The sequence below is a fragment of the Papaver somniferum genome, chromosome 8 (assembly GCF_003573695.1).
Source record: "Papaver somniferum cultivar HN1 chromosome 8, ASM357369v1, whole genome shotgun sequence".
Taxonomy (NCBI): domain Eukaryota; kingdom Viridiplantae; phylum Streptophyta; class Magnoliopsida; order Ranunculales; family Papaveraceae; genus Papaver; species Papaver somniferum.
This window is the reverse complement of record NC_039365.1, coordinates 168190046-168205564: the sequence shown is the minus strand read 5'-3', so window position 1 is coordinate 168205564 and position 15519 is coordinate 168190046. Positions and strand designations below refer to the sequence as shown.

General features: G+C 37.4%; 1 protein-coding gene, 1 non-coding gene and 1 pseudogene across 10 annotated transcripts; 1 reads left to right on the top strand and 2 right to left on the bottom strand.

The window, feature by feature from the left end:
* Positions 1-4193: 4193 nt before the first annotated feature.
* On the top strand, positions 4194-6115 carry LOC113306414 (annotated as a pseudogene).
* Positions 6116-7259: 1144 nt separating this feature from the next.
* Positions 7260-7362, bottom strand: LOC113307035. The gene has a single exon (XR_003339002.1). It is a non-coding gene; the product is annotated as a U6 spliceosomal RNA (small nuclear RNA).
* A 494-nt stretch (positions 7363-7856) lies between these two features.
* On the bottom strand, positions 7857-13419 carry LOC113303894 (glutamate receptor 2.9-like). 9 transcript variants are annotated; one of them, XM_026552977.1, is made up of 9 exons: positions 13185-13419; positions 12816-13100; positions 12634-12717; positions 11630-11848; positions 9807-11148; positions 9382-9700; positions 8900-9294; positions 8665-8731; positions 7857-8541 (listed from the first exon to the last, which is right to left on the bottom strand). In XM_026552977.1, the coding sequence occupies exons 5-9, from the start codon at positions 10674-10676 to the stop codon at positions 8408-8410; spliced, it is 1785 nt and encodes a 594-aa protein (XP_026408762.1). In that variant the 5' UTR covers positions 10677-11148; positions 11630-11848; positions 12634-12717; positions 12816-13100; positions 13185-13419; the 3' UTR covers positions 7857-8407. The 9 variants fall into 9 exon arrangements, with proteins under 9 accessions (XP_026408762.1, XP_026408757.1, XP_026408754.1 ...); XM_026552972.1 differs by having other exon boundaries at positions 7857-8731; positions 13185-13240; positions 13313-13399; XM_026552969.1 differs by having other exon boundaries at positions 7857-8731.
* Positions 13420-15519: the final 2100 nt, after the last annotated feature.

Below are 15519 nucleotides of genomic sequence, written 5' to 3'. Positions count from 1 at the left end.
TGAAATTAATTTTTTCTCCTCTCCTTTATATACTCGAAAGAAAGAGAAGGAAGTTAATGGAGGAATGGGAAACGTGCCCATTAAATGAGCAGTTAATGCACGAGTGAGAAACGTACCCAAGTATATAGGAGAAGTTATTAGGAGAGAGGAAGAATATGTAACGTCTGTTTTCAATGCTCCCACTAAACACTCAAGCCCGAAGAAAAGGGGATAATTGTGTGTACATATTTCATAATCAAACACGTGTATGTGAGAAGACACGTGGAGAGCATGCGGACCAAGTCATCAAAACATGATGACACACGCCCACAGCCAAGAAGCCCATCCCGTCGACGTCGGATCTTCGCCCGAACAAATCCAAGGGCATAAGTTAAAGGATGTACCAAAAGCACGGTGTACTGCGGAGCACCAAATAACTCCCGAAGAGTTGCTTTATCTCATCCCAAAAAGAGGCCAAGATCAATGGTGAAGAGAAGGTTGACTGACATGGACGTGACAGGGGCAGAAGACACTTGTCTGACACGAGCATGCGTCTCAACTACCCGCATTAAACACGCTGAGCAGTGTACGTGTCGATTAACCCGTGGAACGAACGAGGATGACTCTGCGTGATCAAGCAATGAACGAAGACCTCTGCGTGATGGACACAAAGCACAAGAAGATAAGGTTCCAACGGCTCTCAGAAATGGGTCCCACACTCTAACCCTATAAATACCCCCTCTCCACCAAGAGAGAGGGGATCGAAAAAGAGAGGGAGGTTTAGAGAGAAGTCGAGAGAGAAGAATTGTTAGTGTAAGTTTACCTTTTAAAATTCGCAGACCTACGTAAACTCCAAAGTCATTCGACTACCTCTGTAATCATCAAATACATAGTGAAAACGACAACCTCGTGGATGTAGGCCTTAGTGCTGAACCACGTAAATCCCAGTCTTATTTACATTTCAGCACTTTACATCCAGTTCATACTCCACGAGTATTACTTTTACACTTCGTTTTCTTTATCTTCCTCTATGTGAACGCCTCTGGTGATGATATTAGACGAGGCAATGATAAACCCGAAGGTTTTGAGCCAAGGAATCAATTCAATCGTATCATCAGTGCGAGCATGTGTATAGAATGCGAACATTGTTTGTGAACATATAGATGCCTTCGTGATTTACGTGTTCACACTTTTCTTCATCAAATCCCCCATCAACACCCTCTCGCAGATGACGAAGAACATCTGAATCAACCTTGCAAATTTGTCTCCGAAAGTCCTCGTTAGAAACTATTCCCCTGTCCTTCGGAAGGGCCAAAAAGTACGGATGCACGTTATCCCCAAGATAACAACTAGTCCCCAAATACCGATCCACTTCCCACCTGTCTGTGAACTCTTGCACATTTTATCAAGAAAATCATAAACTTGTTACTAATTTCTTCTTTTATTTGTCATGAATTCCCTAATATGTATTTTACATACCTTGAGCCTGTTGTCAAACTTGGAGACAACAACAATTGTCCTTTTTAGAGTTGGGTCTATCTCAGGAATGGTATCCAACCAAAGAGATGAGCACCATTCAACACTACTTCGCTGAAGAAGTAGGAGAAGGCGGTGAGGATGGCTTGCTAAAGATTTCACCATGGATAGGATTTCCTCAGGTGTATTTTCTGGTTCACCCTTCTTTGCCTGCAATAAGCATTTCGGAATGAAATATTAAATGAGAAAAACAGCAAAACAGTATACAACTTCATTAATCATCCTGCACAAACCATAGATAAATCAAGCAACGAAGTTGAAGAAACCACCCACCTTAAGAATAAATCCAGGAGTGTCGATAATAGTGAGATTGGGACTATGTGCATATTCAGCTCTCATGACAACCGGCTTAGAAGAAACCGTCACTACAAAACAGAAGGCCTCTTGGGACGGCCAAAAAACGTCCCAAGAGGACAAAAAACCGTCCCAAGAGGTATTAGAGACGGTTTATGTACCGTCCCCTGTTCCACCGTCACTAATACTATTTGATTATGTTTTTTTTTTTGGGACGGACATATTTTAGCCTTGATTTAAATATTTTATGACCATTAGGGACGGTCAGGCCATCACCGTCCCAAATATTCGTCTTTAGGGACGGTTTTTTCAAAACAGCCGTCCCTAGAAGCTACTTGTTTTGTAGTGCGTGGTTTTAGTCCTGTTCAGAAGTGCCTCTGTCCTCGTTTTAATAATATCAGCAATCTTAGACGCTGATGAAACCGGATTTCCATATTCTTCAGAATCCTCTTCCTATATTCAACCAAAATGTAAGATGACACACTTGGAAAAGATTAGGGCTGCACAACGGGTAGGGTGGGTAAGATATGGCCTATACCCGCCACCCTACCCGTTTATTGGCGGTTAAGAAAATCTTTACCCGTCACCCTATCCGCCAAATAGTGGATAGGGTAGGATACGGTTAAAAAACTGGCGGGTAGGGTAGGATTGGCGGGTATGGGTAGGGTATGTGCACCCCTTGTAGGAATTGCTCGAAGACCAGTAGGGTAGGATAATTTCGAGCTTTACCCGCCACCCTACCCGTTTATTGGCGGTTAAGAAAATCTTCACCCGCCACCCTACCCTCCAAATAGTGGATATGATAGAATACGGTTAAAAAACTGGCGGATAGGGTAGGGTTGGCGGGTATGGGTAGGGTATGTGCACCCCTAGAAAAGATTGCAAATGAACATGTACGTGTAGTTCAAGCCAAACCAAATTACAAAATGCAAAACATATACTAATACATGGTTCTTAACTCCTACATTACCATTCCCATAGAAATTCATACCACTCGGTGGTCGGGGTTAATTGATGTTTGATGCTTACATTTTGTTCAACATCAGTGTTTGGTCTAATTTTTGTCCAACTTAAGGATTGGTATCTGGAAATGACGTTGACTCGTATTGACTCGTGTTGACTTGGTTAAGTCATGACGTGTCTAAAATTTGGGGAATTAATACATAATTACTAAAATATATTTTTGTTCGGTAACAATGACCAATGTGTCCTAAACCAATCTAACACGTGGACGATCCACCTTAGATCTCCACATACACCTTAGAGATTAGCGATTGAGAATCTAAAACTTGATCAATTTTATTCATTCATCTTTTGCACTTGCAGAGAACCCATCTGCATCTCCTTCTTTTTCTAAATATCCATATACAGACAGAAACCTCATATATCAAAACAATAAGCTCCTTTTTTTCTCTTTAAATCTCAAAACCATTTCGACACCATCCTGAAACAATTCCCCCTCTCTTTTTCTCTTTCTCGCATGTGATTGAAGATCTCAAAATTTCAGATTGAGATTAATCATCCGCCCTAAAAATTTCATATTGAAATTAAATTTCAGATTTATTTAAGTATTTGTTTAGTGGGTTTGAAGACATTGTAAGGTTTTTAGTATGTTAAATTTCGTTTTTGGAGGTGTAAATTTAGAGGTTGGGGATGAAATCAGGGTTATCAATTTGAAGTTTTAGAGTGCCCTAAAATTGAAATATTGGGGTTTCTGGGTTGTTCTTATTCTCACCAAAACATCTTCTTCTATTGGTGTATTGATGGAAGTACTGAAGGTTTGTTTATATGGGTTTAGTTGTCGTTGTAGGCTTTCAATTTGAAATAGGCACCTACAATCGATTTGCATCCAATTTCTACTGATTTTACCCTGTTTAGATGATCCGATCTTCACATATGGGTATTTGATTCAGACGAACGGTAATTGTCTTTGTATTATTGCTATCATTTTGGGTTCGTTTTTTTTATAAGATAATTGAATTTGTGGTATGAAAGTCAGGTAGAATGAAAAGAAAGAAGACTGATTTTTAATTTGGGGAAGAACATGAAATTAGGGATCTTCTTCAATTAAATTGTTAACGGTCATCTAACGACGTTAAGTAATTAGATTTAATTATTCTTTTTTGTAATTATTAAACAGAAGTCATGATTTAACATAGTCAACGTTGGTCAACGTCAATTCCAAGTACCAAATTCTAAGTTGGACAAAAATTAGACCAAACACTAATATTGGACATAATATAAGTATCAAACACCAAATAGGCCCGGTGGTTAACCAGAATAACGATTGATTTCAATTTTCTAATCAGAAACATACAATTTCAAACACAATATTAAAAACTATTCTAACTCTATATTGTCCTAAACAAATTTTTTATATTCTTATGGGGCTCTCCCCGATGGACTTGGCGCTGGCAAATCTTTTATATTCTTTTGATTGGGAATTGCCAAAAGGAATGAAGAAAGAAGATAACAACATGGACGAATCATCCGGACTCGCACTCCCCAAAAAATCCGCTCTTCACCTGGTACCTATCAAGTATATGTACTAGTTGTTGATGCTTAGAAGAGGACCACGTTGAAAGAAAACAAATGCATGTATCTATCTCCTTAAGTTAATTAATTCACTAGGTGTCCAGGCTGTTGAATTGAAGTTGTCCGTGTCCCAAAGCACTAATTATAAGAGCAATTCGTATAGGAATGACCAAACTCAAACATTTGTTGAGCCACGTGGATGAACAAACTGAATTCTCCGTTATGGAAAACAAAGCAAAATGAATAAATTGGGCTCCACTAGTGATTTTATTAATATAAACTAATAAGAGTTGGGTCCCACTAGTGATTTTATTTATATAAATTATTAAGAGTTGAGTCCCACGAAATATTTAACTAATAAAAATAAATATTAAAAAATACCCTAAATATCTTAACGGGTTTTGGAGAGAAAAAGCACTGGGCGTTTCTTCTTCCAACGCGGGCGTCATTGTTGTTGACGCCAGCTTTATTAGGGATAGCGCGCCATTACAATAGACGAGCGTCTGTTGTTGCGACTCGATGTTCAAATGAACAGATCTGTTCATTTCAACATCCATTTTCTTACTTTGTTCATTCCATAGTGGGAGCAAAATAAACAAACTCTGAATTTGTTCATCCCATAGGAATTGCTCTAAAGCTCCAAAGGCATGACTTCAGTGGCGACAGCAGCGCAAACGCCTGCTGGAAGGACAGTGTCACAGTGTATTCTTTATTTCCCTTATTTCCACGCAATTAAGAAGGTGTTTCGTCCATAGACTACGTAACCAATGTGCTCCCTCTGGGTAAAAAACAATTATGTTTTTCATGTATCAGACTATGCTTCCATGCCTAGTTAGCGATTCCGGATATAAAAAACGTTCGGAATGGGATACATACGAGTATTATACGGATTCATAAAAGTCAAATTCAGTCAATAGTTCGTGATTCGACAGTAATACGAAACGACGCACGTGCATGTATAATTCATTTTAGAGATATGAATTCGGCATACAAAATTCGACATATATTAACATGTTAAAAATTATTTTTGATATAATTAATCTCTTTTTAAATACTATAATTTAATAATTGACATTAACTATACATATGCAATCAGCAAATAACATACACACGTCAGTGGTACTGGAAATATAACATTGGTAAAATGTGGAGTTCGTGGAGACACTGGACCTGGCTGTAATGCTGTTGGAATGATTGACCGTAAATTGTTTGGCGTTCAGCATTTATATAAGAAGCCGACCTATGGACGAAAAAAGGAATGCAGCATGAGCTCACCAAGCAACGGCCCACTTCCACTGAATGCGCCTAGTTGGTGTCAAGCCCCATTTGACCCTGAACTCTGAAGGAATTTTAAGTTCTGTGAAGGCAGTTGTTACCTGCATGATTGGTCTGCATTTTGGTCATATTATAGTACACTTCAAGGATCACAAGCATAGGAATAATATCTTGGATAAACCCTTCGGCTGGTCTAGTTGTTGCTGGATTCGTTTTGGACTTCTGTGGGATGCACATAAACAAAGCCCTCTACTCTTTAAGCTACACATGCGTTACTGTCGGTGCTGCAGGTATTCTTTTTGTCGCAATTTATGTGATGGTTGATGTATTTGGTTTCAGAAAACCAACTCTGGTTTTTGAATGGATGGGAAAGCATGCTCTGGTGATCTATATTCTTGCAGCATGCAATGTTTTTCCTATCCTGTTACAAGGTTTCTTCTATTGGAAGGAACCCGGGAACAACTTTTTAAGATTAATTGGTGTTGGCCGGTCATAATTGGTTCACAGAGAACATGGTGTATATTGTAAGGCCGCAGAACATGGTGTATATTGCTGAGGAGAATTCGCGCAATCTTCATGAAGCTGACTGGCGCCAAATTTTATTCATGGTCGTATGGAACAATTATAATTAAAGACTAACTAATCAGATTAAACTAATTAACTACTAATTATAAGTAATAATAATATAATAATAAAGATAGACAACCAACACGATATGGGGTACCCTAGGTACATGACAATAAATTAGTATTAATACCATTGAATCAGAAGGCGTACCAGAAAACCAAGCAGAACTGGTTTGCAGCTTTCATATCTCCTCAGAAGTTATAGAAACTCATATAAAAGACACATAGGGAAAATAGGGAGAAGAAAAAAAGGAGGTTACGACGCCTGTCAATTTTGATTGCAGCTTCTCCTCTTCTTGCTACCTTAGTCATAATTCATTATATTCTTATCCATGTTATTTGTTGCAAATTCTGCAGCATTTACATCTCCATGCCCATCAAAAACACCAAGGACTGCAAATTAATGGAGCTAGTGTTATTTATGCTGGTGTAAGTAATGGACCTGGTCTAAGATTTTTACGACTTACTTTAATCTAATCACCACCAGTCCAACACCCCCACTGCCACCAACTCCAACAACATCACCATCCCTACAACCACTCTATTGAATTTCCCAAAAAAAATCTTTTATACTTCTTCTTGAGTTACAGCATCAATAAAAAGAGTATTGTACCCTGAAAAAAGAGTCCGTAGGTTAAGGAGTTCCTTTTTTTTTGGACTTCCATATTCCAAACGAATAGTACATTGCCAAGTGTCTCACAAAACTCAAAAAAACCTGTTTCGACCAATAGTAAACGAGAGTTTCCTCACCGTTCGATGTGAGAATTTTATTTGTCTAGGCCTTTAAGTCCTTAAAATATGTAAATAAATGATTTCACAGTTTCTTGTAAGGGTCTCTTTTTAGGCCTTCATTCCTTGTAATTTTTTTTGTTTCTTTCTTATAAATAAATCGGCTCTTTGAGCTTAGCTATCTCCACAAAACAAACCCAAGCAAAAGACTTGATAAGCAGCAGAGAAATCGCAACTGGTGATGGCCAGACCAGGTCACAACTTAGATATAGCACATTTGGCAAAACTTATTTGGACCATTTCTCGATTTGTGCGTGTCATCCTTGTACAGGGGCCATGCTAACCTTGTATGTATCGTTCCAATTTTATCGAATGTCCCCGAAGGGACGAGCTTATGGTGCACCTAACAGTATATATACCTATCGTCTGTAAACTGAAACATGTGGGACTAAATCAGAGGCCAATCTCATAAGTATCCAGTTATGGGACATACGTCGAAGGTTCGACCCTCAGTAATCATAACTTGTTATACACAGGAGATGAAAATTTGCTAATCCCAGTATTTATCAAATCATCTGAAAAAAAGTACTGAAAAAAAGTAATACAAACAAATCCAAATCTTTATACTCAAGATGCAAGGCCCCTAAGCAGAAATTGTTGGTCCTGCACTTCCAATTCTTCGCTACTGGCGAGATCACGGAAGTTGCTAGGATCCTTCTCTTCTACTTACTGAAATGCAGTCTGGCCGGAAACATTGTTCTTCAGAATGTACCTGCTGATATCCATACAATTAGAGTCTTAATGGCTCCCAATTCCAATACCTTCCATACCATAGCCATACTTCCTGAGCAGGAATTAACAGATATCAAAGGAGTGAGGGGATTAGAAAAGTTAAGATAATAATAATTTCGATGAACTATGAAATTCAACAATTAAAAAAATTATACTGCACATCTGAAACCAATAAATCTACAGACATTTTCGACATAAACGATTCCGAAGAATTAATATTAAATCCAAACTCTGTACAGATAGGTATAAAATCTAAAGATTAATGTTCCTCAAAATCCCTATGAACTTGCTGTGTCATTAAAATGTGTAAAGTTGAGTTTCTAACGCCTGACACGGAATCGTTATCTCCTGGCGTAGAATTTCCAAATTCTGTACTATCACCTTCTGATGTAGGTGTAAAATATCCAATATCTATATCGTCATCAGCATTCAATGTTGTAGAGTTTCTTCTTGCTGTATTAAAGTTGCCATTCTGTGGGGTGACGTCTCCGTAACCCATTATTGATGGAGAATTCTCAATCTGTGGAGGTGAATCACCGAAATCTAGAGTTTCTGCTGCATGCTGATCTCCATTGACGGCGGCTTTGTTTCGCTCACTGCACGCAGGATCGCATTCGAAATATGTGATCATCCGGTTCTCGTCATATTCGTAGAACTTTGTGAGAAAATTGATGATTTTTTTCCCAGGTTGTAGAATTCGGCTCGTTCAGGATTTGTTTGTTTTCGCATAAGAAAACAATTAAGTAGACAATTACTGCGAATGCTGCACAGAGTCCTGTTATCAGGAAAAGGACCCAAAAGCTACTGAGAGTAAGACTATTTGATGAAGCAAAGGGGTCCCTGTCTGAACAAGATCTTTGGGTCTTAAACGAAGCTCGTTTAAGATTTTTCGTTTTACCTTCCTCTCTTATGCTCAAGATTTTTCTTGAAATATCAGGACCCAAGGGAGAACCTTTTGGGAAAACCTGTGAACAAAAGAGTCTTCATATAAGTTCGAGACTACTAATACCAAACAAAGATCAATGACAATAGGTGCATGCTAACGAATTTCAAACATTTTACCACTGTACTACAGTGACATCTGCAACATATCAAATCTATAGGAATTGTTGAAAAGAAAAGTAGAGACTTACAAAACCAAGTCCATCATATTGATAGATTTCTCCGACCGTCATGTACTTACTGCAATATTCTGCAAGGAGGAGTTCAATGTACGGGAGCTCCTCAAAAGCAGCAACAATTGTCCCATTCGAAAAAGCATCGTCAAAATCTTTAGGAGACTTGAAAATTATAAGATTGGACTCATGAAAACCCATCCCTTTTAAGATTCCAAACACAAACGAACCTTCCTGATAACCAACATTGTACCGACGATCCCTAAGTTCTATAGCATCAGTATAGGTTGGATCAGATCGTTGAATCGTTAACATGGATGTCAAATTTGCTGTATAACTTCGTGTGATAATTAGCACAACAAAAAGCCATATTGCAATTACAAATCTACCCAAAGAGCTTAGAACTCTTTCCTCTGCAAGATGATTGAAACACCAAGCTTTTAGAAACTATTAGAACTATATACAAAGCCATGTAACTAGGAAAAGTGAAGTGATATTACTCTGGGCGAAGACGAGCGTTGAGAAGGAGAAAGAAAGCATGATACCCCACTGATACAAAGGATGAGGCCCTCCTCTGAACTCCCTATTTACTCTGTGTTCGAGAATCCAAATTACAGCACCAATGATAAAAAAGAAAGCCCCAGTTGTTACCCAGAGCTTCCACTCCAATGGCTTGAGGAATATCCATGTATCCTTGCTCATATCTTTTTTCACTAACACAACCATTGACACCCCTCCTTCTGCATAGGGCAACGTAAAATCAACTAACTCTGATCGACTGGCTGTAATAGTAATATCCCCAACTGCGGCATCATATTTCTGTTAAGAATACAACAATATTTAATCGGTAACTGTAAGTAGTATAACTTTACGACAATATTAGGAAAAGATAGGTCTATGTTGGATTCTGTATTACAGTGCTAACCTGAGCATTCACTTGGTACACAAGATCATCGTAACTTCCAGCTTTGCCTGTGCTATCCTGAAAAGGAATGAGATCATAGAGAACAGCATATGGCAGCTCATCTATTGCAGCTTTAAACACCTCTACGCAATAACCAGTGACATCATATCCCGAATAACTACCAGAATTATTTTCTACCTTGACAAATTCATTAAAACTTTGTTTTACTGGAACCCCTATTCTTAACCTATTCTCATTAGTTGGAGTTACCCAACCTTTAGGAATGTCCGTAGTATCTCCAGGCCATATGATAGGGCGTAAACGGTCTTTATTTGATGTCAAGTATGTGCTTTTAGTAGTCTCAACTAAGCTTATATCCCTTATGATTCCATCTGAAGGTGTCCAAATTCCAATTTCTCTAGCCCCACTTCCTACAACATTGAGTATTTGAAAGATTTTGGATTGCAGTTGCCTATCGACGACATGAAATTCCCCGCTCAGGCCTTTAAAGTTGATGCTGGAAATTCCTTGCAAAATTTCAGGACCTATTTGAGAAACACCTAATCTTGTAACATCACTTGTGTTCAAAGTTGTTTTTTGCTTACTGAACCGAGGACTGGTGCTTAAAAGTTTCTCAACTGCACTTGCCAAGGCCGAAACTGTATCATATGCCCATATACCTAAAATATCCAAATTCCAGTCAATATCTGGGTTCTCTTTCTGAAACTTTCTTTTCCATTGCACTTCAAATGAGCTAAGCTCTTTGGACATAGGAATATATGGCCTTATAGCTATCACTCCTTGCATTGTATCAATAGCCGAAGAGTTGAATGAACTCAAATGAGAGCCTAAGCCTTCGGTAATAAACCATGAGTACCCTTTGCTCATCATACCAATCTCTTTAGCTTTCTCGAAAATACGTAATCCTAGTGCAAGACCATATGCAGAATGAATACCCTTGTTTGCATTGTCTTTAAGTTATGAAGTTCTTGAAGAATTTGATCGTCAGAAGCTGAAACAGGGAATACACTCCTATACGGAACTCTGGTATTGACACTTTGAAGAGCGTCAACTAAATATGGAATGATTCCATGTCCATATTCGGTGTCTTCATAAAGAGGTACAACTCTTCTCCATCCAAAAGCCTTCACAACAGCAGCAATGGCATTTACTTGAGCTGAATCTTCTAGTGTTGTACGAATGAAATAAGGATTTTGAGAAAGAGAAATAGAAGGACTTGTTGCACTGAAAGAAATAATCGGAACTTGAGATCGACTTCCAACAGGAACCATGTGAATAGCTTGTGCTGATGCCATGGGACCTATGATCGCTTGGACTTCAACATTCTTTATCAAATCTATAGCTGTCATACGCATATACAAAATTATTAGGCGCTTGTTAACTAATATCAAGTGAATGTATCTACTATTATCACCAGCTGCTATGCAAGGAATACACCAAATATTATGATGTTAAAATAAAAAGTGAGAATAAACTGAATTATAAACCCAAGTGAACTCATAGTTACTTTTAAGTCAGTAATCTAACACAAATTTATTACTGACATACGTTAAATTTTACTCCCGTTTCAAAAAGATAAGTCTGTTTTGATATATTGGGTTTAGTCGACAGACATGCTTCTATTTTAGAACAGTGGAGAACTGTATTTTTACAATTTTGCTCATTTTAAATGTACATCGATTGCATCAAATATATTTTTTCTATTCAACATAAGAGCAACTTCGGCTGGTACTACAAAATATAACAATATCGAATTATGGACTACAAAAACATGAGGAAGAGGCATTCATAATTATCTACACAGCTAGGGAGAGTGAGTTTACCAGCAGAGGATGCATCAAGGACATCTCTGTTAGAATCCCTTACATGGAAAACCAGCCTTCTCTTATGAGGAGTAGTTGCATAAAAGTCAGAGAGAGCCATGTTCATGGAAGTCAACCACACCTTTGCCATAGTAAAATTCAGATCAAGAATCACACCTACTTTAAACTCCTCAACTACTTGTGCTGTGTTTTGACCCATTACCACTAATTCATGATTTCCTAACAAATGAATAGCAAATAAGAACAATAATAGGTGATTGGTAATAACACTGAGTTGATGACAATTATGACTTAGTTCCATCACACCTCCCCTATCAGCAAGAATCACAATAGTCTATTAATAACTTCACCAATTCACAGATAAATGCAGAAGTATGCACGCTATCCTAAAACAATTATATGGAGGAAAATATGAACTTAGACTTTCCCCTTCTTGTCAATGAGATGTATATTTGACTAGTTATTTATTTATAAAAGGATAATATTATTTGAAAGAACGATTCCAGATCAATAGTCTAGTACTTTGGACGTGTTTATATATGGCCAGGTGAAGTAATGAACACTCAAAATGCTTGATTTGAGTATTTAAGTTGACATCTTCAATCTCATATGATTAGTGATTCCTTAAGTATGAAGAGTCAAAATTCTTGAATGAGGATTTTGGTTGACATCTTCAACTCCTGAACATAAGTGCTGTCTACATCATTGACATTCTTGCTAATAACATCCCTAACCATAAAATATTATGCTTGAATGAGGATTTGGATTCCAAATCTAGGGCAGTTTAATAAAGGATAAAAACAACTCTACCGGAACCGAGTTATCCACATTTGGATAATTTTGTGGGCTTGTTTCAACTTGATAAATGGCATCAGTATAATTTCAGGTTATAATTTCAACTTGATAAATAGCACCAATTTTTAAACTGCAACTACAACTCAAAGGAGTACTTCTTCCACTTGGAAAGCAATGATATCAGTCGGACACCATATGGTTAAAGTTACCTGTTGGTTCGTTGGAGATGGAAGCAGTATCAACTTGGATCCCTACAACTGCTGACTTCAAGCCACAATGCCTGCAATCTGCTCCTGCAAACATGAAGACTGTTAGCGACTTAACTGACCACCAGTCTAAACAATTGAATCAATGAGCTCTTTCTATATATGAAACTGGTCTGGACCTTCACCTGGAGTGATGAATTTAGCTCAAAGTCTTTCCAAAAGCTGCTCAATGAAAGAGCATCAACTTCAGGTAACAATTCTGATTTTTCCTTTGTCGAAATTCTGCAAACAACTTCCACCAAGAGTTCACATCCATCAGTAACTTCATCATCAACATTTCTTACCCTCTTTGTCTCCTCTGACATTGCTAGATTGGAATGGTCCAGGATCTCTTTTTCAAGTGCCATGTTACTCAAGCTGCTCATTTTGCTTTCGATTTCTCCATGAAAATAACCTAAGACATAACAGACCTGGAAAATCACTGAATTCAGTTTGCGGGAGATTGGGGAATCACTGAAAATAGGATGTCTATTGATTATAAGGGAAGCAAATACCTGCGCCAGCTTCTTCTCCATCCAGAACTCAGTTGAGCAGGCAATCCCTAGGTCAACTGATAATTTCAATTCAGCTGATATCATCAAAATCAACTGCTGTTATTGCAATTGACGAAAATGGGACTCACCGCGCTGCCATTGTCCCTCCAAGCTTCAAACCCATAAGAAATTGAAGCCAGAGCCTTAAGCCAAATCAGTGGAGAGCTAACAGAAATGCTCACCATCTCACCAGAAGTACCCCTGTCTAGTTCTAGTTCTCTATGTTCTATCCTAAACCAATCTGGCGTGTTAGATTCGGACATGGACCAGTTTACAGCCCGCCCGCCCTATATGGGAGGGCTTCTCTAGGCCATAAACAAGAGATGAAGCTACGCCAAGACCAAGAGAAAAATCAACCAGCATGAAAATCTGATTTACTGTGACGGAAAAGTTATGCGGCACGACTTTGAGAATACCCTTCTGTATAAACCACTGGTACATCACTATATCTCACATTTAAAATTCTGATTTACAAGTTTTAAATCCTTTAAAAAAATGGTGGGTCCTGGATCGAATGCGACTCCAACCATTTATCTGATTATCCAACGTCTTAGAAACCGTTTGAACGAAAAGTCATCCCATACCATGTGAGATACCATTCATCTAGTAGAATGCGGGAATGACAAGGTCAATGGGTTGAGAAACAAAATGAATATTTATATGTTTTTCTAACACTCCAGTTACACTATCTGTATTGTATGTGCATCTCGAATATGGTTAATGATCTGAATATCATATTCCATCCGTTTCTGAAAAACTGTTACTTTCACTTTTTCAATTTGGCTTATTGTTAGGCTAAAATAAAAATTGAAAGTAACAATTTTCCAGAAACGGAGGTGGTCTCTTTTTGCATTTGTGGAACCAGAAATCCAATTTGGGAGGGGGTTTGACAAACTAGATGGGCTTAGTCACTTTTTGTACGGCGCTTAAGCCTAAATTTAGTCATGGATATGAACAAAACTTAAATAAGGTGTCGGAAAAAAAGTATTTTAAGGCTTTTTTAAGCCAGGCAAATTAGGCTTTATATACGCCCCAGTTTATCTGGAAGACTATTTTGGGGCATATTTAATATAGACAAAATAGAATCATTTGGTATTAAAGTCAATAATCTCATATCCGGCATATTTTATAACGATAGTAATGTCCTTATCATTTATATTTTTTTTAAAATAATTACAAAAATTATTTTTGTTCAAGTTGTTAATGTATTGCAACAAGGTAGTTGGGATCTTAGCAACAAGTTGGGATCCTACAACCTTCTCAATGACAAGTCTTATCCTATGAAACAAAAACTTGCAAATTTTAACATTGTAGCCATGACACGCAAGTCAATTTTTCAATCTTTTCAGGAAAGCCTTCATATTATCTCATAGCTCATTATGGGTAGAGAAAGTAAAAACACCTAAACCATAACCCTGGGAGTTGCATATGTCCAAGTATTTGTTGCGTTTGCGAGTGACGGCGTTGGATATAGCACCACCTGGCTTGAAAATTCATTAGTTTTTTATAACTTTTTCTATTTTTATTTTGTATTTAATTTCAAAACTTTTTATACTAATTTTTCTTTTTGTTTTTGAAATATTTATTTTTATCAAAGTTTTTCGTTATTTACAAATTAAAAAAAAATATAATAAATATGATTTAAAAAACTGAAAAATTAAAAAGATAATCAAGCAAATGTCACAATTTTTTTATTCTAAAACAAATCAAGATTATCTAATTAACTTAACTAGCCTCAGACACCCCATATCAAGCTACACTAGTTAGGATAATCATTTTGTACGCCTTAAAAGTTTTGAGTATGCCTCAAAACAATCTTTTTTATTTGTACAACTTGTTTTTTTAGGGAAAAAAGAGATTCCATTAACCAAATAGCAAACTTGTCGCGAATGACAGAGTCAGAGATACATCTTGGTATACAATTAAACCAAGTCGTAGGAGTACGAGAGGATCTTACATCTTTCGCCAGTATACAGTCAAACCTCGATATATGAATGGTTTCGGGACCAAGAAAAAATATTCGTGTAGCGGGGTTATCCATTTATTGATAAATAAATATTTATTCATTTTAGACAATATTTTCTTAATTAAGAAGCTAAATTGTATAAGAGAAGACGTACAAATGAAGCTGGAGGGAAAAAACAAATTCAAAATGTTTCCGCCATTATAAGATTTGGTTCGAAGATATAGATCATCCACAACTAGAAAATGGTCAATTAGAAGCAGATATCCAAGGATTAACTGGTGTCATTTTTGATTTACGTTATAGAAATGTGATAGGCGTCGAACATGTTTT